At 40.2% G+C, this 26,798-nt stretch overlaps 1 protein-coding gene across 1 annotated transcript; it reads right to left on the bottom strand.

The window, feature by feature from the left end:
• Positions 1-714: 714 nt before the first annotated feature.
• Positions 715-26,798, bottom strand: ATP6V1B2 (ATPase H+ transporting V1 subunit B2). Its single transcript, XM_017876742.1, has 14 exons — positions 26,456-26,798; positions 18,474-18,529; positions 13,194-13,292; positions 12,316-12,409; positions 12,110-12,187; positions 11,069-11,208; positions 10,634-10,735; positions 10,188-10,285; positions 9,480-9,603; positions 7,453-7,603; positions 5,904-5,986; positions 5,088-5,192; positions 4,132-4,261; positions 715-2,147 (listed from the first exon to the last, which is right to left on the bottom strand). Exons 1-14 carry the CDS (start codon positions 26,676-26,678, stop codon positions 2,008-2,010), a joined length of 1,623 nt encoding a protein of 540 aa, XP_017732231.1. The 5' UTR covers positions 26,679-26,798; the 3' UTR covers positions 715-2,007.

The raw sequence follows: 26,798 nt of genomic DNA, 5'->3' as shown, positions 1-26,798 counted from the left end.
ATCCTAAGTATTATGTAAGAGTAATAAGGCAAATTTATCTTTAAAAAGGTTTACTAATAACAGTGGCCTGCTACGGACCAGGCACAGTCCTAGTGTTTTACACACAAAAATCTCCAATCCTTACAATAACCCTAAAAGGCATACAAGCAGACAAGCAGACTCGAATTTGTTCAATAACTAAGCAAGGCCATGTAGTACTGGTAGAATCAGAAAGAGAACTCAGGTCTACCGAGTTCTTCTTATGATGAAGCTTTTTCCTCTATATCTCCTGAAAGCTACCTTGAACTGCAGTGGGGAGAAATGAGAGGCTCCATGACAGCATGTCCGGTGCTTTCACCAGGTTTCTTTATACACTGGACATCCACGTGAGATTTTATGTGAAACAGGTTTTGGCTTGCTTCAAGTTGTGTTTCACTATTTAGTACCCTCTTTTGCTCACAGCAGATGGGCTCTACAGGTCTGATAAGGTCTGAAATGAGGAATGCTGGGGAGCACCTGTAGGAACACTCAGCCCTGGATCAAAGTACAGCGCGCTGTAAGGGACGGTACTGAAAAGAGCGGCAAGGGCAGTCTGGAAGCCTTGTCCCTACAACACAAGGGCTGGTTCCCAATCCTGGTTATGATGCTCAGAGCTGTGAATTGAAGAGATGCGTGATTACATATTTGCTTGTTGCTTTCCTCGTTCTTAGAAGATACAGAGTCACTTTAGTTAACTTCCATTTAATTTATTTCATTTTATATCCAGATGTCACATTTTCTACATTAAAATATAATCATGCTGACTCCCCCCACCCCCACCCCCAACCCCTCAAAGAAAAAAGTGAAGAACTTTACACGACATGAAAGATGGAATGCACGGAGTAGGGAAGTCGCTATTGCACCCAAGTAACAAAGAACACAGAGAGACCAAACAGGACACATGGCAGAGAACTGCATAGAAGATCGCTCAGGGCTCACGTTCAGGAAGGCGCAGGAATTCAGAAAACTCTAAAGCTTGGAAATGCTATCGTTTGTGCCACAAAGATTACCCTGAAAAGGTAGAGAGAGGTCAAAAGGCAGAACAAAATTGGGGATTTTCAAAGGCTACTCTCTAACAGAGTTTAAAATATCCGTAAACATAAGTGCGTTTGCTCCCCCACCTTGCCTTCGGCATCTGGTAAACACTTTAGAAACTTAAACCACTGTTAGTATGTCAAAATGTAGAAAGGTTGTAGGTTTTTCTTTCTTCTTATCTTGTACCCCAAACAACAACTCTATTAGCGATTTTAATCACGTGACTCCTCTGCTTGGAAACCCAGTAAGGATCAACAAGACAAGGGGCCTCACTGCTACCTGACAGACACCAGCTGTGGAAAAGTTACAGGATTCTGTGTATTATTTGGAGAGGGAGAGCTGTAAGACACAGGAATCCCAATACATATGTACTAAAGAGAAAAAGAAAACTGCTTTCACTCATCTATTCTTTATACAGGAAAGAGCAAGTAGACAGTCAAAACCATCTGCTTCAAGCATCAGCACAGCCCAGCAACACAGGCACACCAACAAACCGAAAGCGAACACTCAGGAAAGAGCCTCTTGGCCCTTCTCAAAGGAGACTTCTTTTAGACCGGATCTTGCCCCTAATGTAGAGACCAAAGCATTACAACTTCAGAGACTCTTGAGGGAGTTGAGAGGTAAGGTCTAAGAGACCCAAATAATGAGACCGTTATCAGGTAACTAACTACTCCACTATGTACAATACATACAGCAATAAGAAAACGCCACTCCATCCCTGCAGCTACTTTAAACATAGCACTGAGGACCCAGGTTTTCTGAACGGGATATTTTAAGGTCTGTTAGCAGTTTAAAACGTTGCAACACTGGCACAATATGTTACCTATTCTTTGTTTTTAATTACAGGGTAACACGGTAAACTCCAACACAAAGGTGGGGATTGGGGAGCGCAAAAGGAATAAAGAAAATAGAACCAGTATTTCACAAGAGTGTGGGGCAGTGCAGAAGCAGCAGCTAATGCTTTGCAGAGTCTCGAGGGTAAAATTCGCTCAGGGTGCTCTGAGGGATTCTCTTTAGCATTTCTTTGGGGAAGATCCGGAGCAGCTGCCAGCCAATGTCCAAAGTCTCAAAGACAGTGCGATTTTCGTAAGGACCTTAAAAAATTGAGATTGAATTAATAAATGCAAATGACTTCCAACTTAGCAGTGTTATTCAGTATGTATTGTTACATGACTAGCAGTGTATTAAATATATATTGAAAAAAAACAGTTGGGGCTCCCAAGACTAAATGAGAAGGAGTGAGGAAAAGGGGACACAGACAGTGAGTATCAATAAGGAACCAAAGAAGCGGAAGAGGCGGGTGGGCCGAGACAGGAACAGTCTTGCAGGAGAGGATGGGGAGATAGATCTGAGATTTGACAACCGGGTAGCATACCTGAGCAATGGTAACTAGAATCAATGTTTTGTCCAGAGATTAGTGAGAAAAGTCTCCCTAGCACAGAAGGTTCACACAAGGAGAAAAGGCTGAATTTGAAGGCAACTAACACAGATGCTCAGAAGGCCATAAATGCCAGTCAAGCACCTGAATACACGCAACCCTCTCCAGGGCATCACTATCTGAAGGTCAGTGGTTTTCCAAGTTGTTAAAATTATTTTTGGTGGCAGAATCATCCTTATCCCCACACATAAATCTTATTCTTTGATTCCAAGGCTGGAGGTCTGGGTTCTTTTCTCTAGATGAAAACTTTATTTTGTTTAAGATATTCAGGTTCTGCATTAAAAACATTCCAATAATCATGAATATTTTGGGGATTTGAATAATAATGTATCATATAACTGGAAAGGTGCACATCCTAAGCATACAGCCTGATGCATTTATTCCAAAGTAAACACACCTGTTGTAACCATCACTGATGTTAAGAGAGTATCACTAGCATTAGCAGGGGTGATGGGAGAGACCAAGCAAAACAGCTTGAAAATCCTGCCTATGCTACGTCATAAAAACCATTACAGGTTTTTTTAATAGAGGGACAACCAATAAAATTAGTAATATATTTACTCTGGCAATGGCACACAGGGAGTCAAGAAGACTGGTGAAAATGTTGGCACCAGTGGCCAAGGGTGATGGGGCAAAGGTTTGGACTAGGGCCTTTGGACTCAAGCGTGGTCAGAGACCAGCAGCTTCAACATCACCCAGGAATTCACAGAAATGCAAAATCTCTGTCCCCACCAAGGTCTGCTCCATCTGAATCTGCATGTTAACAAGATTTCCAGCTGATTCAAAAGCATATTACCGTTTAAGAAATATAGGACTAAGGTATTATAATGGAAATAAAAACCGAATAGGGTAAGATATTTCAAAGGAAAACAACACAAATCAGTAAATAATTGATCACTGGAGAATAAGCAAAGAAGGTTAAGAATAATGCCCAGTTACTGAGCTTGGGTTAACTGGAACAATGATTATACCAGAGGTAGATAAAAATTGAAAGGGCACTGCTAGGCAGGTCACTTGGAAAAAAAAAAAAAAAAACTTTGATCTGAGTACACTGAGCCTCGGGATGGTGGCATAAACAACATGGTGTTCCTAAGGCAGCTGGAGATGTGGAATCAGAGGTCCGCACAGCGGGTAAAGGCCCACACATTGTAGAGTCACAGCAGAGTGAAAAGTGGGCACTGGGAGGGAAAGCAGAAAGAACAGGTAACTGAGCTTTTTCGATTATTAACAATTAAGAGGCAGGAAGGTAAGAAATGAGAAAAAGAGATAAATATGGATGAATCAGGAAAGTCCCAAGCCCCAAATGTCAAAGCAGATCATTGCTAAGAAGTCAGCAGCAAGGAGAACTGGCAATGAAGCTGCACAGCAGAGGGCCTGAGAAGGAGGATTCAGAAGGGCGATGGAAGAAGGAAAACAGTGAGATGGCAGCTAAGTCACTGGAAAATCAAGTCAAGATCTTCCCAAGTTATTTAGAAGGCAGAGGAGAAGCCAGAGGTTAAAAGGCAGGCAGGTGACAGAGCCTCTTCTCTAACCAGAGAAATAACTGTATAGAAACCAATGAGAATTCCCTCAGGCTTGGAAAGCAGTTTTCAAAATTACATACGAGGCATTTTATGTTTGTAAGACAACAGTCATCTTACCCTGAGCAATAAAGTTCCTCTCAAACTTCTGCAGAAATTCCAAGTAGAGAAGATCATCTGAGGTAAGGGCTTCTTCTCCAACGACAGCTTTCATGGCTTGTACATCCTTCCCAATAGCATAGCACGCATACTAAAGAAAAGAAAGGCTCCCATCAGCAGAGAGAGGCTCTCAAAATGTTCAGTCCTCTGGGATATAGGAATGTACTGCTCCAGTTTTCCTCACAAGAGCCCATAGAAGGAATTTACAAAATCAATTCACATAAAATTCATATGAAAGTACCAGAAGGACTATATTCTCACTCAGAAAGGAGTCTTCAGGCATACAATACACAGACACTCCTAATGCTCTACAAAAAACACACTTCTTCAATGTTAATGAGCTCAAAATTTGTAGACCACTTGAAAAATCAGAACCCATAGTTAAACCATGGAGAAATCCATCTTGAAGTTCTAGTAAAAAAAAAAAAATCTGTGATATCACTAAGTTTACCACTTCTACTTTATGGCCATAGTATTTTTCTTTATTTGTGTTAGTGTACAATCTCATATGACTATAAAAATCAAGGATTTCAGAGCCTACGTAAAACTGTACACTTTAGTGTTCTGGTGATGGCTTAGTATGTTGAGCAAGAAACAGGTGAGAGCAGCCTTTCAGGAATACTCTATAATTAACACTAAAATTGCTAATAAAAAATTTAAACAACCTCATTGCTTGGCTTTTTATTTGGAAACATGATAGCATGAGACATGGGTTTCAAGCTAACCTTGATCATCAGCATCTATCCTTATGAGAAAAGGCTGCTGTGGTTCTAATGAATGATTATGTATTTCACACCAAGTCTACACTAAAATTCCATGTGGATGGGGAAAAGTGGTAAGGGTGAAAAACAAGAGATGGAAGACAGCAGAAAGACATCCATTTTTTTCAAACACCGTTCTTAGAAGAATGTACGTACCAGCTGGTTAGATACATCGGCATGATCCTTCCTGGTCATCCCTTCTCCAATAGCAGACTTCATTAACCGTGAGAGTGAGGGCAGCACATTGATAGGTGGATAAATCTTGGGTAGAATGAGAGGGGAAAAAATACTATATTTAAGTACAATACTCAAGTTTTACAAAAGGCATTTGAAATTCATTATTACTTCTTAAATCACAGAAAACTGCTGCATTTGTCTCCTAGATGAATTCTACTGTCTCTTCCTGGGAAGAAAAGGTAGCAAGAAACACTTTATGGCACAGTATTTCTTTCAAGAATCAAATCCAAAAAAGTCTCATCTATAACACTGTATAAGACTATTTTAAAAAACTAAACTTTCAATATCTGTTTGGTAAGTACTACCACATTATTGAGTCAAAATGGTCTTCTGAACTGACTCAAAAAATTATATACGAAATAAAAAGATCAACTGTAATTCCTAAAAGCTGATTTTAGAAGTCAGCATCTACTAGAGAAGCATGGAAAAGTCATTTTTTTCTATTAATAACAAGATTGGTAGATGATACCGTTAAGGAACACAATTCCCAAAAAAGTTGTTGGAGACAAGTGACTCCATTTTAAGACACAATAAAGAAAAGTGACGATTCTTAATTCTGGTGCTCTGCCCACACCAGAATTTAAGATAACAGAAATGACAATTTGATAGCCACATTAAAAACAATTCAAGTTGATACTTTCTAAGCAAAGCAATTCCCAAAAGCAAAATCCAAGTCACTGAAGAGTAATGGATGAGCAAGCCTGCAAGTTTCAGAGCACTGCTCGCGTCCAGTACCTGTCTGTTGTGTAGCTGTCTGTCCACATAGATTTGCCCCTCTGTAATGTAGCCAGTCAAGTCCGGGATTGGGTGAGTGATATCTACCGGAGGAAGACAGTCGACGTTAAGCATGGCATATTTAGGTTATGAGTTTTAAAGCAGCCATCTCCCAGAACCAAATCCACAAGAAGTCCATCTGTACTACCTATAACATTACTTAGAAGAGTAGTTATTAGAGTCATTTTCTGTGATGCTGCAAATGCTCTGTGCCTGTGCTGTGCAGTACGGTAGCCATTGGCCTAATGTGGCTATCTAACACTTGAAACATGGCTAACAAAACTGAAAAAACTTAATTTCAATTATTTAATTTTAGTTAACTTGAACTTAAATACCCAAATGTGGCTAATGGCAACTATACTGGCCAGTTGAGTTTGGTTGCAGCAGTTAGATGCGTGTTGGCTCTATGAGGTAAACTGGCTGCATTCATAAAAAATACTCTCCCCTAGGTAAGTGCTCTCCCCTCTCAATATAAGTAAAGTTTCATTTTAAACCCAAAGTTCCCTTACAGAAATTTGCCAACCTGATGTATACTGAGAACATTCTTAGCTCATAAGCTATGTCAGATGGATACACAACATTTCACCATGCAAAATGTGGGCATGTGACACAGAGAGGTAAACACTAGCCAGGCTGCACCAAAAAGGTCACACAAAGCAACACATTTCCAAATCTGTTACATTACATCATTTTGTAGCTACTCCCCTGGAACAAATCATTTTCAGTCAGAGGCAGTACAGAGTAACAGTGTGAATTATGAACTCAAACTGGGTCCTAAATCTATCACTTGCTGACCTCAACAAATCATTTTACCTCCCTGTGCCTCAAACAGCATCTGCCTCAAAGTTGCTATGAGGAGCAACGAGTGAATATTTATAAAGCACTCAGAACAGTGCTGTGCTCGATGACAGTAAGTAATAACTTACCGTATTTTGTAAAAGCGTTGTTGAAAAACTGAAATAAGGACAAAAAGGCAATACAGGAGAGGAATTCTAAACAGTTGTACCCCAGGAGCCACCCTGAGCACACACGCCGACAGGCATTGGAAAGTCATTTCTAACCAGCCCTTGGTTAAAAAATCTGTCTCTAAGTCTTGTGGAGCTTCTACCTGTATTCCTCATGTGGCACTTAACATGGGCATCTTAAATTACTGGGGCACACACATAAAAAACATCCCCAGTTAGACTGAGTAACTTACATTAAGTAGAAACCATAAATTCTTTTCAAAAATTCTTTACATTTAGAACAGTGTCCTGCAAACAGCAGACACTCAATAGTACCTAATAAAAGCAAGTTAAAAACTTAAATTATGAAGAAAATTGCTTTTCCTCCACAAAAGGATAATAACTATGGGTAACTTTCAAATGAAAAATGTCTTATTTAGCCACAAATAACCAAGATAAACTCTTAGGGGATGTGTTCTCAAAATAATTTCAACTCGAAAAGAAAGATGGGTCTTCTCTCTCCTTAAAAAGATTAGGTGTGTTATAATCCAAATACCAAAACTTACCATCATTAGGCATGGTAAGAATAGGGATTTGAGTAATCGAGCCATTTCTCCCTTCCACTCGCCCAGCGCGTTCATATATTGTGGCTAAATCTGTATACATGTAACCTGGGAAGCCTCGTCGACCAGGAACCTCTTCCCTGGCTGCTGAAACCTGACAGCAGGTCAAGGAGAAGAATATCACATACCAGATTATAATGAGCTTGGTTAGAACATGTTTGTTTGAACATGCCAAAGTACAAAGTTGAAAATCCCATCATGTTCATTTTAAATACTGTCCTTAAGAATGATTTAGAAAAATCTCCCGGCAACATGAATTCAAAGTATTCTGTAATGTAAGTTTTCAAATAGTTTGCTAGAAGAAAATCTGTTTGCAATTTTATAAATCAAAGGAAGTTAATTTTAAAACAGAAAAGATTGTTGGTTCACAAGATTTATTCCACGTGGTGGAACTAGCCATATTTATCTAACCTAATCCCAAAAAGGTCAAAAGGGAAGGAAATGTACACCAGGAATCATCTGCTGCGCTTTACAACATTATTTAATTTAATCCTCACAGCAACCCTATGAGGAAGGCATTACCTCCAATTTACAGTTGGAATCAAGGGTCAGAAAAATTAAACAATTTCTGAGGGTCACAAAGTCAGGAGTCCATTTCACTGCACAAAATAAGAATGGTGATAAACGATCTTTCCCTTAGAGACATGGATACTAGACTACAGGCATGCATGTTAATCTACAATCAACTAGAACCCTAAAGCATTATGAAATGCAACTTCTAAGTGCTACTCTAGCATCTTCAAAGGAGCCTGCTACAGCAGTGCTCCTCGCAGTGCGGTCTGCAGACCAGCTGTTATCAACATGCAATCATCACAGAGAAAACAAGATAAGCACTTAGAAACTTTCAGGGCAATCTGGCAGAATAATTTTATGTCTGTTGAATCTACTAATTTTAAAATCTGCATTTGTAAATTATATATCTATTTAAAACTTCACTTTTGTAATAACTCATTTTTATTGTATTTTACAAAAGTACTGGTCTGTAATGGATGGGGGAGAAAAGTTAGTCCTTGACTAGAGTTAGTCTAAAACAGCAATATAGCGGAGCAAGATATGGTGACAGCACTGAGGGAATTTTAAGAAGCGAGGTATTGATACAGCCTGTCTCTTCAGAAGTCTTTTTATGTGCTTAAAAGAGTAACTTACTCAAAATTTCAGTAACTTGTATTAGAAAAAATACCCCAAAACTTCTAGGGGTAACTGTCAGAATCTCTTTCTTGAGAGACAGGTCTCGTTCTGTCGCCCAGGCTGGAGTGCAGTGGCACAATCAGAGCTCACTGCAGCCTCGAATTCCTCGACTCAAGCTATCCTCCCACCTCAGCCTCCTGAGCAACTGGGATCACAAGCGTGTGTGCCACTATGCCCGGCCAATTTCTAAATTTTTTGTGGAGACAGGGTCTTGCTATGTTACCCAGGCTGGTCGTGAACTCCTGATCCCAAGTGACCCTCCTGCCTTGGCTTCCCAAAGTGCAGGGATTACAAGAATGAGCTACTGTGCATGCCCAGCCTGCTAGAATCTTAATACTGTTCCTAAACATTGGGTTTTCTGAAGAAAAAAGTGCTGAAGAGAGTACTGTCAGAGTATGGTCTTTATAATATATTAACTTCATTAAAAATGGAATTATAAAAGGGTTAAAATTAACAGTCTGGACAGAAACAGAACTTCCCGGGAGAGTAACTGAATAAACAGCTTGAATTTTTTACTCCCTTTTACAATCATTTCTTAATCCATGGAGATAGTGACAGTATGATACACAGGCTAACCATTTAAATCTTATCCTCTAATCACTTCTACCACGTTGACAAAAAGGAAGTATTTTCCTTTCTGATTTATTAAGCCATTCTACTAATATATGAACAGTGGAATTAAAAAACCATAATTGAAGAATAATGAAAACTTGCAAAGCGACAAGTTAACCCTGAAAATTAATCAATTTTGTTTAACTGAGGGAAAAACATGAACAAGTTACCTCTCGAAGTGCTTCAGCGTAAGAACTCATGTCTGTGAGGATAACCAATACATGTTTCTCACATTGGTACGCCAGAAATTCAGCTGTGGTTAGAGCCAGGCGAGGAGTGATAATTCGCTCAATGCTGAAAGGGAACTTAATAAGTCTTAGGCCACTCAAACCAAAAGACCAAAAGAAAAGACAAAAGAAATGATTCTGGAAACAACAGTACAATTCCCCTTTTTAAAGTTTTAAATAAATTCAGGAGAGTAAAGCAATTGTTACTTTACAAATTCTTAAGTAAGGTATTAACAGTTATTTATAAATGTCTCAAATTTCTCAGTTGTATGGTTTCTCAACACCGTCATGGGGCGGGGCGCAGGAAGGAGAAAGACAGGGAACAAATGAAAGCCAGATTTTTCAGGTAAGAGGAAGAAATCATTTACAGAGAGTTGATTGTGTATTAGGTAATATGTTAAGTATGATCTCATTTAATATGCAAAACAACTCCATGAGACAAGTATCAGTTGCCACATTTTACAAGCTTCAGAACCTAAGTAATTTGCCCAATGCCAGATAACTATCAGGAAGCAGGGCTGGACTTTAAATACAGGGTTACCTCACCGCTAGGTCCAAACGCTGTTATTACCACAGTTTACCTCCCCAACCTTAAGAAACATTTTTGATCCCGAGTCTGGGCCACAGAAAGAAATAGCTCTGTTTACTTACGTTGGGTCATTAGCCAAGTTCAAAAAGAGGCAGACATTGTCCATTGAGCCATTTTCTTCAAAGTCAGATTTGAAGAACCGGGCAGTTTCCATGTTTACCTAAATAACAATAACTTCATCAGTGCTGGGAGAAGAAAAATCCTTAACATTTACTTGTGATAAAAGCCAAGCTACAGATTTGAATTGTTCCTTCTTTTAAAATCTCAAGTACCCCAAAAGTTTTCACAAAAGCCAATAGAACAAAAAGCCGGTTTGGGGCACAAACAACATTATTTTTAAATTTCAAATTAGTCAAATGCCAAATTTAGTCCTTAGTTTGGCCAAAATGCCAGACTGCAAATTCCTTACCTAAAGAAAAACTCAACAATATATGTACAGCTTACTACATTGTTCTCATAACACAAGCAAAATTTTATATATCATACTAAAACAAACAAATCTACTTACACCCATAGCAGCAAATACAATTGCAAAATTTTCCTCACTGTAGTCTACTACATCTTTGGATTTCTTTACCAAACCAGCCTGGCGACAGATCTGAGCTGCAATCTGATGAGCAAAGTAGAATAATTCAGTTGAAATCTAAAATAACATTTCTACAACAAAGTAACTTTTACTGTAAACTTTTTGGAATTGAATCATAAATGAAACTAGGACATTTTAGGGGATTTATTCAATGAAACTATTTTGTACTTTTTGCAAAGATATGCAAGAGTAAGCAAGAAGACATGTGCATAAATAAAGATTTAAGGTAACTGGATTATACAAATAATAACACTGAGTATTTATTTTGAAAACCCTTTACTTGGTTTCTCAGTAACAGTGGAGCATTTAGAAATTCTTGCCTGCTACATTTCATAGCAAACCGATCCCAGTCCTCACCTCATTGTGTGGTAGCCCAGCAGCAGAGAAGATAGGAATTTTCTGCCCCCTGGCAATACTGTTCATTCCATCGATGGCTGAAATGCCGGTCTGAATCATTTCCTCTGGGTAGATTCGACATTGAGGGTTGATTGGCTGACCTAATGTATTTCCAGAAAGGAAAATTTTAACATGTTGGCACAATATTCATGAATGAAATTAGAAATCATATCAAATTAAAAGAAAAGAAAAAGCACCAGAAGACCAGAACTACATAAAGCAGCTCTCTATTACAAAAAAATAAAAAAATCAGTTAGTTTTCAAATACGAAACTTGAAATAATTTTTTCCTTTACTCTTTTGTAGACGCACAAAACATAGGGTAATAGAATTCAAGTTCCTAAAGTAAAATAAAGGTATAGCAAATAAGAGAGAAGTCCTAATGTCTGTTTTTTGTTTTTTTTTTTTTTTTTTTTTTTTTTTTTTGAGACGGAGTCTCGCTCTGTTGCCCAGCTGGAGTCCAGTGTTCCCCCCCCACCCTCGGGGGGCCAGTGGCAAAGCTCGCCCTCCGGTGGTTCACGCCATTCTCCTGCCTTGGGCCTCCCAAGCAGCTGGGACTACAGGCACCTGCCACCAGCCCAGCTTAATTTTTTTTTTTTTTTTTGGTATTTTTAGTAGAGATGGGGTATCAACCGGTTAGCCAGATGGTCTCCATCTCCTGACCTTAGGATCCGCCCATCTCGTCCTCCCAAAGTGCGGGATACAGGCATGAGCCACCGCACCCTGCCGAGAATCTAATTCAAATTCATGTTTTACCTCATTTTTACCATATACATTTCAGACACATCCTAGATATTTTACAGTATCTTAAAATATTAATACATAAAACTTTAAGATAATTTCTAAGAAAATATAATTAAATAATAAAATAATTTATAACCTATGCAGTGTGTTGCTTATCTACTTTAAATGATAACACAAACACCACTCTCTATCTGGCAAAGGTACAAGACAGAGAGAGGCTATTTTATTCCAAACACAGAAATCCATCTACTGTCCCTACCCATGATATCAAGGAAGTCTTCAGCCAGTACAACAGGACCTCTGTCAATGGGTTTTCCCGATCCATTGAATACTCGACCTAGAAATCAGTAACAAGACAGGACAAAGTAGATGCTGACTTTCAAACGTTCATAATTTTAAAAGACCTTATGGAAATATGTTTAAAAGGAAACAGATCTCAGCTTAGAATGAATAATATGCATTTACCAAGCATATCCTCAGACACTGGTGTTCGGAGAATATCCCCAGTAAACTCACAGGATGTTTTCTTAGCATCTATACCTGAAGTCCCTTCAAACACCTATCAAGAAAAAGAATTAATCAGGAGAGTAAAAGTAACTTAGATCATGGGCATTTACATTTTATCCATCTGTTAAACAGTCCTTACAAAATAAAATACACGAATGTATACTACTTTTGATATAATGAGCAAAGACATATAATAAATCAAATTGTCAACCTGTAGATCAAGGGTTCATGCTACAGGCCAAGTCTGATAAACAAGCTAAGCATGTTTTTTTTTTTTTTTAAATTTTTTACTATATGTATTTTAAAGGGTTGTTTCAAAAAAGAAAGAAAAAGAAGGAAGAATATGTAAGAGAATTTAGTTGGCCCCACAAAGCCTAAAAGCTTTACTCTCTGGCCCTTTACAGGAATCTTGCCAATCCCTGCTTTAGACTATTTTTAAGGGGAACATGTTATTGAGAAAACTGCCATCACCCATAGTGAGGTAACATTAAAAACTAGGAACTGTATGAGACAATTTAAAGGAAGAGACTCAGACAGATACTCTTTTGGTTTCATCACATCATCACTGAATTCTGCTTTTCATCTCTCTCCTTCTACATGACTAATTCTATCCATTTTAAAAAAGCCATTTTTTTAGTGTTGCTGTTGGACTAAGTGGAGCTAGGTGGCTGACACTGAACAACAAAACATGCAATGATAATTATTTTTCCCTGCAGCCGGTAACCAATCTCTAAAGACTCTAAAAACACTTACACAATGATCATCACAGAAAGAAACAAGTAGTGTTCCCTGTGTCAGCAGCTAGGCAACAGTTCAGCTGGCCAGGTGAAACTTACCTGAACTACTGCCTTGGAACCACTAACTTCCAGAACTTGCCCACTTCTCTTCGTGCCATCTGGTAAGGTCAAATGGACGATTTCAGCATACCTGGGAAACTAAAGAGAAAAAAAATAAAGGATCAATAACCCCCATTTTAAAAGTCCTCCAAATTACTACACATGCTCTGTCTGTACCATGGTGTGTCTGAATGTGCAACCCCCTACTCTCCACAGATACAGGTTTAGGCTGAGAGCTTTCAATATCCTCAGGTAGTTTAAGTCCTTACAACACACATCACTGACACGTATATTAGCAAACAAAGCATAAGGTACAGAAGAAGGGTCTTAAATCCTTGAAAACATGGCAATTAAATGTATTGCTTTTCCTCTGCATGCATGTTTTATAGTTTTGAGGCTACAGAAAGGTACAGATAAACATCTTCCCACCACCTAGAACTGATGATTGTTTTCTAGGCTGTGTGTATAATCAACTGTGTGCTTCAGGTGCGGTTGATAGGGGAAGAATAAAATGTTACTAAATAGGCTAGGCTCGGTGGCTCACGCCTGTAATCCCAGCACTTTGGGAGGCCAAGATGGGCATATTATCTGAAGTCAGGAGTTGGAGAACAGCCTGGCCAACATGGTTAAACCTTGTCTCTACTAAAAATCAAAAATTAGCCGGGCATGGTGGTACATGCCTGTAATCCCAGCTACTCAGGAGTCTGGGGCAGAACTGCTTGAGCTGGGGAGACGGAGGTTGCAGTGAGCCAAGATAACGCCACTGCACTCCAGCCTGGCTGACAGAGCAAGACTCTGTCTCAAAAAAAAAGTTACTAAATAATAATTACTATTATAATAAGATAATGCTTAAGTCTCATCCTCAATCTAGTTCTCCTAACAAGATACATATTCCTCTAACCCATTCTTACTCTTTAAAAAGACATGTCTCCAAAAAATGTAGTTTGGTGATTTACATAAATGGCAATGTACTTATCATTCTGCAATTTGTTTTCCACTTGACCTGATATTAACGTGACATTCCGTCATGTTAATACTTATTTTATCAACATAATTTATTGAAAGATGCCTCATTATTCTGTGTGATGTGGAAAAATAAAAAACTGCCAATTAAACTATGATGTGCCATTGGTTGTAAGACCCTTTGGAGATATGGGCACCTTAGAATTAATGTTAGAAGATGTACAGTTAAATCAGATAACTACACCACATTTTATTCAGCAGTTCTACCAGTGGAGTTCTGGGTTGTTCCAAATTTACACGAGCACAAAAATGTTACAATGAGCATTCTTACATGTGGCTCCTCACACAAGCCAAAATTTAGTTTGGGCCACATACAAGCCATGCCCCTTTTCTGCCAAACTAACTCTGTAAAGGAACCTTATTAATTTACAATCTCCCTAGCAGTATAAAAAAGTATCCTTTCCATCTTTGCCCATCTACGCTTTTAAATGTAATTTTTGCCATTTTAATAAAAATGGCATCTTTTTAGTTTGCATTTTCCTGACTTCTACCAATACTGAGGAATTTTCCGTGCTTATCATTGTCAACTATTCATTCATATTACTTCATTTCCTATGAACTGCTTATTAATATCCTTTCTTCACTTATCCAGTAAATCCTTCTTATTCATTTATAGAAGTTTTATAGATTCTCTATATTAATCCTTGTGCAAATATCTTCTCTTAGTTTCCTTTCTGTCTTTTGACTTTGCTTATGGAATCTTGTCATACAAAATTTTAACACTTTTATGTAATAAAACATACTGTGGTCCTTTACGAATTTTTGCCTTTTGTGTCTTGTTTGGAAAACAGTCTGAAGTCATAAAAACAGTCTTCTGTATTCTCTTCTATTAGACTTATGTTTTGTTTTCTATATTTAGATCTTTAATCCATCTGGATTTATTTTTGGTAACTAATTTTATGTTTCTCATTTTTATATGGGAAACCAATTGCCCTAACAATATTCTGAGCAGCACAGTGTCCCCCACGGCCTTGTAATGTTGAACTCACCAAGTTGAATTCTTGTGCGTGAAGAGTTGATTTCAGGGCTCTTAACTGTGTTCCACTGTTATATCTGCTTATTCCTGAACCCAATCCTCATTTTTAATTACTCTTCTCTGATTGTGTTAATTGGGGAGAATTGAGTCTTTTCCTTCATGGGCATGAAATCTTCACTTATTTCAGGTCTTCTTTTATGGTCTTTCACAATGTTTTACAGTTTTCTGTAAACAGTTACTCTGGCATACAGCACACTAGAACTTTTTGTAAACTGATCCTGTATCCAGTACCTTGTTTTCTACCATTGTTTCTAATTGTCTGCTACTGGATGACTTGGGTTTTCTGATTCTTTTTTTTTTTTTTTTTGAGACGGAGTCTCGCTCTATGGCCCAGGCTGGAGTGCAGTGGCTGGATCTCAGCTCACTGCAAGCTCTGCCTCCCGGGTTTACGCCATTCTCCTGCCTCAGCCTCCCGAGTAGCTGGGACTACAGGCGCCCGCCACCTCGCCCGGCTAGTTTTTTGTATTTTTTAGTAGAGACGGGGTTTCACGGTGTTAGCCAGGATGATCTCGATCTCCCGACCTTGTGATCCGCCCGTCTCGGCCTCCCAAAGTGCTGGGATTACAGGCTTGAGCCACCGCGCCCGGCCTGGTTTTCTGATTCTTTAATCAGATTATGAAGAAATGATGATGGCGGTTCCTTTTCTCTTCTCCCTTTGTACCCTAATTTCTTTTCCCCATAGCACTGGGTTTTTAGCAGAAAGATGGAAGGTGATGCTGAGTGAGGACTGGAAATTTCAGCCCCATCCCCTGACTTCCTGATAGAGTAGTGGTACTGGAAATTGACTAATCATCGCTGCTAAGGACTTGACCAGTCATGCTTAGGTCTTCAAAAAAAATCCTGAGGGTGTTTGTCGAGTTTCTGGGTTGGGCAGCAAGAATGCATCCACGTGCCAGGAAGGTGGTCCACCCCAGCTCCTCAGGGACAGAAGCTTCTGTGCTTGGGACTCTTCAGGACCTCACTCTACGATAATCTCTTTAACTGGCTATTCATTTGTATCCTTCAATATACTCTTATTCAGTAATAGTAATATTAATATATTAACATACTCTAAATCAGTAATAGTAAGTAAATGGTTTTCTGAGTTCTGAAACCTATTTTAGCGAATTACCAAACTTCAGAAGGGAATCTTCAATCTGTAGCCAAGTTGGACAGAAGCTGTGGGTAACCTGGGGAGCCACTACTTTTGATTGGCATCTGAAGTGGACTGCAGTCTTGTGGGACTAAGGCCTTAACCTGTGGGGTACACACCAACTCTTTGCAGTGAGTGTCAGAACTGATTTAATTGCAGGGCATCCAATAGGTGTTTGCCAAAGAACTGAATTGTTACAGGAAAAACACACACATCTGGTGTCAGAAGTGAAGTACATACTGAGAACAGCAGTAGAGAGGAAACGGTTGTTTTCCTTTCACTGATTTTAATGGGAATGTTTATAGAATCTTCTAAGTATGCGATTTGCTGCAGGTTATGGTAGATACTCACTAAGAGGTTAAAAGTTTGTTATATTCCTTATTTTCAAAGAGGCTTTTAAAAAATGAGTAATTTCATCAAATTTTTTTTCTGTATTTATTGAGAAGAATATAAGCTTTTTCTAGTTTATTCCATGAATGTGCTGAATTACACTGTTAGATTTTCTAACATCAAATTATCTACTTTTGCTGATATTTTACATAGGTATTTTTGCTAATATCTAACATGAATGTATTCAGAATTTTGGCATCTGTGTTTATAAGTGAGAACAGCTATTTTTCTTTTCTAATACTACCCTTTTCCTGGTTTGGAGTCAAAGATATGCTAACTTCACAAAATCAGTTGGCAGCAGTGCTTCATCTTCTTCTATTCTGATATAATTTGCCTGAGACTATCCGTTCCTTGATCCTGTATGTTTTATGTTAAAAACAAAAGCCAAAATCTAAAATCAAAACAAATCACTATAAATCTCACGGTCTGAATGGATTTTTCTACAACTACATAAAATTTATTTACCAGTCTTCCCTCACCTATAACTATACCCCAATGTAACAGTCAATGAAGCTTTTTTAGGTCTCTTAAAATTTACTTCAACGGCCGGGCGCAGTGGCTCAAGCCTGTAATCCCAGCACTTTGGGAGGCCGAGACGGGTGGATCACAAGGTCAGGAGATCGAGACCATCCTGGCTAACACGGTGAAACCCCGCCTCTACTAAAAAAATACAAAAAACTAGCCGGGCGAGGTGGCGGACGCCTGTAGTCCTAGCTACTTGGGAGGCTGAGGCAGGAGAATGGCATGAACCCGGGAGGCAGAGCTTGCAGTGAGCTGATATCTGGCCACTGCACTCCAGCCTGGGTGACAGAGCAAGACTCCGTCTCAAAAAAAAAAAAAAAAAAAAAAAAAAATTTACTTCCTCAGAGACGGTTTCTAAGTCCTTCCCAGTAGAATCCTTCATAGCACCCACCTGACTCTTCACAGCACGTACCAAGTAGACATTGATACCATATCTGCATCTCCACTATACTATGCTCAACTAGGGGAGACCCCATTCTTGTTGTTCACCATTTTATTTTCTGTACTGGGCTCAGCACTTAACACTACTGAGCCCAAATATTTTTTGAGCTGTTTGAATAATATACTTAGTAATATTTTAAAATTTGTATTTTAAAATGAGTCCAAAAGTTTATTTAACAAAGAATATAGAAAACAATTAAAATATAAAGAAACAAACAAAGCTTCCTAACATTGTCCTCAAAAAACAAAAGAGTAGGCTGTATTTTTTCACAAAATGTTAATGGGCACCTGCCTAAATCTTGTACAACTTAAGTCTGATTATGGCTTTGAATCAATCTTCAGCACATATCAAACTGCAGTCAGGAGGTAAACTCGCTAGGTTTCATCTTGAGATTAGTTTCTACAGGTACCTTATCACACACAAAGATAATACCTTAGTGATAAAGCGGAAGAGGCAACGCACTTTGCTCTTTCTTTTAAGAAATGTTTCTCGATGTATTTTCTGCTTCCAGAGGGGTCACATGCCAAGCACAAATGCATCATTAACCTCTCTCGACAAACTAGTAATTGTATACCTCTCCTTGACCTACCCCAGTAACCAATGTATAATTACTGTGAATGACACTCAGTCTAAAGCATGGCTTAAAAATCATAACAAAATTTTAAAGTGTACTAAATAGGACCTAATGCCACATTTTTAACTACATAAATAGACCATAACAGATAGTGGTATTACCTTAACATGATCTAAGATCACTAGCGGACCATTGACTCCAGATACTGTCTTGTATGCTGGAAAAAAATACAAAAGAGTCAGCTTTAGTCAAACAGCACAAAAGCTTAAATCAGCTCTCTGGCATTACCAAAAATCCTTTCTACGTTATCATATCTATTAGAATACGCAACACTCAAATAGTTACAAAATTTTCAATGCATTTATAAAAATGTCTGTGCCTATAGAACTTTTCATAACTCACTGTCATCCAACCAAAAATATTTTGAATCCTTAGTAAGAGTAAGTCATTGTTCTAAGCACCCAGCATACAAAAACAAGACACAGAGGGACAGACTCTGCTTGCCTTTGAAAGTTCGGTCTTTCCCGAGGGGGTAGAGTTAGAATGTGATGGGATAAGGGCTCTAACTATGGCCTGTAGAGGGTTTGTGGGAGCACAGCAGAAACAGGGGAATAGTTCCTATCTCAGGGAGAAAAGTAAAAACGTTATAGAGGAGGTGGCATTTAGCTAAGTAGATAAGGAAAGGGAATTCTTAATGTTAAGCAGAAGTGACCAAAGTCACAAAGGAAATTGGAGAAATTGTATGTAGCCTGCAAGGTAAAAAGCCGCAATTAAATGGTGTCATAAAAACTAAGGGAAAAGAGCTTTTGAAGGAGGGAGTAGGCAATGGAAAGAAAGGCCAGGGGTCAAACAAGATAAGAAAAGTATCCTTTTCAAAAAAAGTCAAATGTTACTGCCAGGTTAGAAACTGTTGTTTTCCACTGCAAAGTGCGCCCTAAGAATAAACTGCTACTCTACCTACCCAAAGCCCTCACCTATCACACCTGCATGGCAAGTGAAACGGGGATCAGGTGTAAGAACACTCAGGGGACAGTAATTCTACCAGACACCTACAAAATTCACTAAATTTCATAAGCAGAACTGAAAAAAATACATGAACCAAAGTTTTGAAGAAAATTTACTATAAGGCCTAAAATAATTAATATGAAGCTGTCTAGCAACTGGGAATTTTTCGCTTGCTAGATTTTTTTTGAGGTCTTATAATGAGCTTGCACAGAGATTCCTGGCACAGATGTGGACTCCCAAGAATGAGGAAACCATTTACTGACCAGTCTGTCCACTCAAGGGGCTTTGGAATTTAAAATTACAATTCCTTCAGCCTCAGGCTGGGAAGCCAGAGCCCTGGTACAAATGCTGGGACGGAGCAGACGGCGCTGTCAGGGCTTCCATCTTTCCTGCTAACAGGACGTTTAAATCCAGACATCACATATTTGCTTGGATATATCCGTAACTGTACTGTAACTGTCTCAATAGAGGCCCCCCAGCGGAAGTGTTTTTCTGTTTTTTGTTTTTCACTTTAGATAAAAGCAAGCTACTTGGAGGGATGGTCATGTGAAAGGATTAATCATGCCCCTAGATTACTAGAAAGACCCCATTTGCCACATTTTCTGCCACTTTTATGAAAACTATCCCTACTGTTTTAAAATGATCGAATACTCTTAAAAAACATAATTCCAACCCTTTAAAAGATTTCTTCATTGTTCTCATTTTAAAAAGACTCCCAACATTGTTTTTCAATGACTTTCTAAGATTGCCAAGTGGAAATGGAAAGTGAGCTACATTAGAAATATGTTTTCTTGAAACCAGTTTTCAGAAATGCAGAAACGTAGACCTTTCCCAAACCTTTACCAAACAGCTGGGGTGGGGGAGGGGATATGGTACTGAGATTTACAATAAACTGTTTTGAATAAAATGAAACATCAGTAAAATACATCAGGTTCTTAAAATTCTCTTTTTTTTTTGACAAGATTGTATCTCCTTTATACATCTAATTTCTACAACAATAAAGCTTCAGAATCTCATGTTTAAAATTCAAGCTCATTCCAAACTATGAAATTTTGCCAGTCACGAGCAAAAGTATGACCAAGAAAAAGAAACACCAGTCACAGCTTTTCCTGGAAACAGTGAATCAAGTTGACTTCTACTAACAGAAGGCAAGATTCTACTTCCTCAAAAGTCTTTAAATTTGCAACAATGTATCTAGCCTTTAAAAAAGCCAATAAGTAACCTTGCAGGTTAACTGATAACACCAACATACATTTAGTAAGTACTTTTCAGGAATTCTCATTTAATCTCCATAACGGACATATGAGTTAGCTATCATTATTCTAAGTTTCAGAAGAGAAAAATTATTCTCAGAGAAATTATTGTGTCTTGCCCAAGGACACAAAAGAATCCAAGGATCTGAACGTGTACACTCTAGCTCCAGGGCCACTTATTCTTTGATTCTACTACAGCCCAAATTCTAAAACTGAACCGGTCCATTTCTTGTGGTACGGTATCTTCTAAGAATTATGAAGCGATACCACCCAAAACAGTTTCGCAAGCCTGCAATTTTAGCTATGAAAAACAGTTTTTTACTGTTCACACCAGCGAATATTTCCCTGTGTCTACGCTTTGTCATCATCGCAAAACAATCTTTTTCCAATGGAGTTGTAGCTACTGGAAGAGTTTAAGTAGAGAACGGAATATCTGGTGGAGGTGATTCAGCCGTTTTCCTACATCGAACATCATGAAAAACATGAGGCGATGAGGAGACACTTCGAAACAAACCAGAGGTTAAACATGTTTGGTTTAAATTCAACTGACATAAAAACGAAGCTAAGACATGTTATAATCCAAATAAGATAAAAATGTGACCCAGCTTTATAGCTGTAAAGAGCTTCATGCTTTTACAGAGCATCTTCAGATAGGCTATCTGATTTCACCTTCACAGAACACAATGAGGTGGGTGCTAGGGTTTGAATATCCCCTCAGAAACTCCAAAACAAGTTGAAACTTCATCCCCGATGTGGCAGTATTGACAGGTTAGGCCTCTAAGAGGGGACTGGGTCATGAGGACTCTGCTCTCATCAATGGATGAATCCATTCATGGGTTAATGAGTTATCCTCTGAAGGGAACTGGTGGCTTTACAAAAGGGAGAGAGACCTGCGCTAGTGCCTCCGCTTTCTCAGCCCCATCACCATGTGATGTCCTGAACCACCTTGGGACTCTTTCAAGTCCCACCAGAAAGAAGGCTCTCACCAGATGCGGCCCCTCCACTTTGGACTTCCCAGACTCCAGAACTTTAAGAAATAAATTCCTTTTCTTTATAAATGATCCAGTTGCAGGTTTTCTGTTAAAAGGAACAGAAAATGGCTAACACAATAGGCAAGGCTGATGCACCCTAAGGAAACTAAGGTCCTGATAAGTTTGTTTTTCAATGGGGGAGCCAGGCTTCTAACTGTTTTGTTTTCCTTTAATCTTAGGATTGGTACTCTATGACCCCTATATTATTTCTGGCCTTAGTCTCCAGTACAATTAAAAAGTATGGAGATCATACAGCTTCTAGCACTTGGACGACAAGTGGAAACTAAAAGACAATTTATATAAAACTACAGCTCTGTTCCATGGTACTAAAACTATCTGCAGAGAAAACCAAGCAGAATGATAACAAACACTACCTTTTATCTCTCAACAGTATTTTCCAGACTTCCTCATCATTACCATTAACACCCCAAAACAGAGATACCAGTTTAGAGCATGGCTGTCAAAGACATTAAGTTGCCCTTCAAAAAAGGCAAAAACCGATTTGCAAATTACCTAAATATTTCTATTTACCAAAATATTGACCACTTCTCTCCAAATGAACAAGAATTCGAGTCCGCAGGTGGGTGTAGGGGGGATAATCAGAACTTCTGACAACACAGAAGATACATTACATTCTTAACATATTTTACAACCAAAATGTCTTGGCTTTGATTCTGAACTATCATATCAGGCAGACAACAAGTATTTATGAAGTAACACTTAAAACCCAAAATCTACACAGGTTTTAAGGAGCATGTATTTTGTCAGACGACATCCTCTTCCTCCCGCAGGATAGGAGACTGTTCAACACTACTAACACCATTTAATGATTATGAAACACTCAGAAAAAAAGCTGACAGCCATTGCATAATAAGTGTCCTAGTCTTTTAGCCTCCACCTTATTAGCAAAACAAAACCCCAGAGCAATCATCCTCTCTTGTAAAAGAAGAGTAAAGATCCACACCATGAGCAGTGGGCACCTAAAGAAGAGGTTCTAGAAAAAAAGCAAGGAGAAGATTCCTATTTTGACTTTTTGCAGGGCTAGCTCTGCCTTATAAGAAACTTAAGGTCAGTTGATTTAGGGTCTCAAGAAAAATGGAGACGACCGAATTCAAAATATATAGCATCCAAAAGCTCTACGTATGTTGTTGAACCTTTCCTTTTAAGAGAAAATCAAGTTTTCATTCCTTGTGACTTCAGAAATTCAACTAAAATGCTCAAGATAATTTCCTAATTTCAAGCCTGAATATGTTTTCTATCTCTTGTTAAAAGTCCTATAATCTTGAAGCTATTTTTTTTTTTTTTTGAGACGGAGTCTCGCTCTGTTGCCCAGGCCGGAGTGCAGTGGCCAGATCTCAGCTCACTGCAAGCTCCGCCTCCCAGGTTCACGCCATTCTCCTGCCTCAGCCTCCCGAGTGGCTGGGACTACAGGCGCCCGCCATCTCGCCCGGCTAGTTTTTTGTATTTTTTAGTAGAGACGGGGTTTCACTGGGTTAGCCAGGATGGTCTTGATCTCCTGACCTCGTGATCCACCCGTCTCGGCCTCCTAAAGTGCTGGGATTACAGGCTTGAGCCACCATGCCCGGCTGAAGCTATTTTTTAAAAAGGATCTAATTTGTACAGTGGAGCTGTCAACATTACTCCGTTTCTTCATTCAAAACCACCACTTTTTGAGTTTAAATATAAGTTACACAATTACAAGGCACATTCTATGTGTCAGGCACTGTGGTAGGCAGTGGGGACACAAAAAGGATCTCTGACTTTTTTTTTTTTTTTTTTTTTTTTTGAGACGGAGTCTCGCTCTGTCGCCTGGGCTGGAGTGCAGTGGCCGGATCTCAGTTCACTGCAAGCTCCGCCTCCCGGGTTTACGCCATTCTCCTGCCTCAGCCTCCCCAGTAGCTGGGACTACAGGCGCCCGCCACCTCGCCCGGCTAGTTTTTTGTATTTTTTAGTAGAGACGGGGTTTCACAGTGTTAGCCAGGATGGTCTCGATCTCCCGACCTCGTGATCCGCCCGCCTCGGCCTCCCAAAGTGCTGGGATTACAGGCTTGAGCCACCGCGCCCGACCAGGATCTCTGACTTCTAAAGGTTCATTGTGAAGCTTTAGGCCGGGCACAGTAGCTCACACCTGAAATCCCAGCACTTTGATAGGCCAAGGCAGGCGGATCTCTTGAGCTCAGGAGTTGGAGACCAGCCTGGGCAACATGGGGAAACCCCATCTCTACCAAAAATAAAAAATAAAAATTAAAAAAAAAATTAGCTGGAGGTAGTGGTGTCCGTCTATAGTCCCAGCTACTGGAGAGGCTGAGGTGGGAGGATCGCTTGAGCCTGGGAGGTGGAGGTTGCAGTGACCTGAGCTCACACCACTGCACTCCAGCCTAGGCAACAGAGTGAGATCCTGTCTTAACACACACACACACACACACACACACACACAATAACTATAATTATATATCCCCTTAAATTATATCATCAATCAATTTACAAAAATTAAGAGGTTGGCTAGGTGTGGTGGCTCATGCCTGTAATCCCAGCACTTTGTGAGGCCTAGTGGGGCAGACTGCCTGAGCTCAGGAGTTCGCAACCAGCCTGGGCAACGCGGTGAAAACCGGTCTCTACTAAAATACAAAAATTTAGCCAGGTGTGGGGGCACGAGCCTGTAGTCCCACTTACTCGGAAGGCTGAGGCAGGAGAATTGCTCGAACCGGGGAGGCAGAGGTTGCAGCGAGCCGAGATCGCGCCACTCTGCACTCCAGCCTGGACAACAGCGTGAGACCCCGTCAAAAAACAAAACAAAACAAAACAAAAAAAACCACAAACATTAAGACATTAATCAGTATTTACTCAGAAGCAATTACAACTTTTGAGTAGAATGAAAAATATGGCAAAAGAAGATATTCAAATGCTGTTAGTTGCTAGCCTAAGTATGATATCTATCATTTATGCTTTTTAGAATAACACGGATATACAAGTGAAACTCAACCAGGCATTTCAACTCCCTGCTCTGATTCCACCCATGTCCACAATCTATCCACTGAATTATTCGAGCAAGGAGTTTAAATGCAAGTTACACAATTACAAGACACATTTTATGTGTCAGGCACTGTGCTAGGCAGTGGGGATAAAAAGGGTCCCTGACCTCTAACAGTTCAGTGTGAAGCCCTATGCTACAACAGTTTTGTCAAGAATAACGTCTGGAAAAATCCTTCAGCAACTGGCTAAGTACGTACAAACTATGGAGAAATCACATTCATCTCTCTTAAAGGTTTACAATCTTAATCAGGGAGTATCTTTAAACAACATTATTTCAGTTGCTATTCTCTGAAATGATTAATTATATGGAAACTGACTACTGCACCTTTACAACCTCTTTTGAGAGGCACCACTAATGTCCATCTGTTCTGCCCAAAGAAAAGCAATGCATACAAACGTAATTAATAAAAGAGAATCTGTAATTCGTAGATATAAATTTATTGCCAAGGTTTGCATAAGAATGCAACATCTGCCGATTTCCTGAAGTAGCTACTTCAGCTCAGATAAGCCCCAACATACATTTTCTAATTCGAACAATTCCCAGGGTAAAAGGCACATCTCAGCAATCCACCGAATCAAGTGTTTTCCTTTTTCTTCACACTGCAGTGCCATCACATGACCCAGTGACAGATCAGGATGTGGATTAGTCAGGCTTCAGATCGCCCAGGCTAACACCCTTCATCTGAAATCCTTTTTAACCAATCGGCCACCTACAGACAGGCACTCTGGCAATTAACCAGTGAAAATGTAGCCTCACCACCCGGGGAAACATCATGTGCTTTTCCCAGTTTTTAAAAAAGTCTATTTCGAGGGCTCATTGCCAGTTCCCAAGAAAGCTGTGAAGTTAGATGCTACACAACTGCATTCTCTAGTAATCAAGAACCATTTCTTTCGGAATTGCTGAGCTATCCACTTAAACCTAGTTCATTAAGGTCTTTTTATTTAAATAATCACAACACTTAAACAAGCCTATGCACACACACCATCTATGGACAAAGCCACTTGGCTTCCCCAAAGAACCTTGCATTCAACCAAGTTCGGTTAACTGGTCAGTAAATGAAGAGGCAAGGGTAGAAAAAGGCCCAGCGGGAATTTAAGAACCTGGATTTTTAGTCCCTGCTCTGCCAATAAGTGTCTGAAGCATGGCAAATTCTACCCCTTCCAGAACCTTAGGCTTCTCACCTGTAAAATGATAGGGTTGGACTGGATGACCTGCAAGGTACTTTTCAGCTCTAGCGTTCTCTGATATCTAGGTGTCCTTCTGTGGAGCAGCCCCTCCACCGAACACCAAGCCACATCTCCCTCTGGCTAACTGGCCTGACCTCCATCCACGAAAGGCCTGAGACGCCAGCGATGGCTCTACCGTCTGCCCTCCGTAGTAGCTGAAGACCCCACTGAGGTCCTCACCAGGAGAAGGGGAGAAGAAGGGGCGTTCCCTAGACCCCTAGACATCCAAATGAAGTCAGGGGAAGATTAAGATCGGAGTGACAAGAAGTGGCCCTCGGGGACGGGAAGCAAGTGCCTGAGAATGCTCCCCAGTAGGGAAGCTGGGGAGGGGAGGGGGTAAGGGTGTAGGGCAATAGCCAGGAGCCCACCAACCCCAGGAAAAAGTTCCTGCTGGTGCTCTTGCCCTCAGCCCACCTCCCGGAAATATTAGGTACAGGCAAATCTCCTTCTAAAGAGACAAGTGGGTCAGCGTCGGAGGGGAGACCTGGAGGGAAAAATAAATCCTGCACCCTACCAGCTGGCTAAGCAGGTGAGTGGGAGCAAAGGCTAGGCTAGGGAGCAAAGACCGGAGACGTCTTGCTCTCTGATACTCACTGAGGCGAGGCTGGGAGAGGTAGTTCCGACTGACGGCCAGCGCCTGCTCCCGAGCTCCCACCGCCGGCCCACCGGTGGGCACGGGTAGCTCGGGTGCGGCCCCGTTGACAATCCCCCGCATCGCCCGCAGCGCCATCTTGTCTCCTCCGTCCGGACTGGCCCAGCAGCGACGCCGCGCACGCGCGGATATACCAAAGCGGCCCGCGCCCCTGGCTCCGCCCATGCGCGCTGCGGCGCCCCGGCCTCGCCCCGCCCCCTTCGCCGCCGGCCGCCCCCAGCCTCGTGACTTCGCGCTGCCGGGGCCAGGCTGACTTGCGGGCGAGAGGAGCTGACCAGCGTGCTG

Source organism: Rhinopithecus bieti, unplaced genomic scaffold (genome assembly GCF_001698545.2).
Source record: "Rhinopithecus bieti isolate Rb0 unplaced genomic scaffold, ASM169854v2 scaffold_9383, whole genome shotgun sequence".
In the NCBI taxonomy this organism is placed as follows: Eukaryota; Metazoa; Chordata; class Mammalia; order Primates; family Cercopithecidae; genus Rhinopithecus; species Rhinopithecus bieti.
The sequence above is the reverse complement of the archived record's forward strand: the minus strand, read 5'-3'. Positions and strand labels throughout refer to the sequence as shown.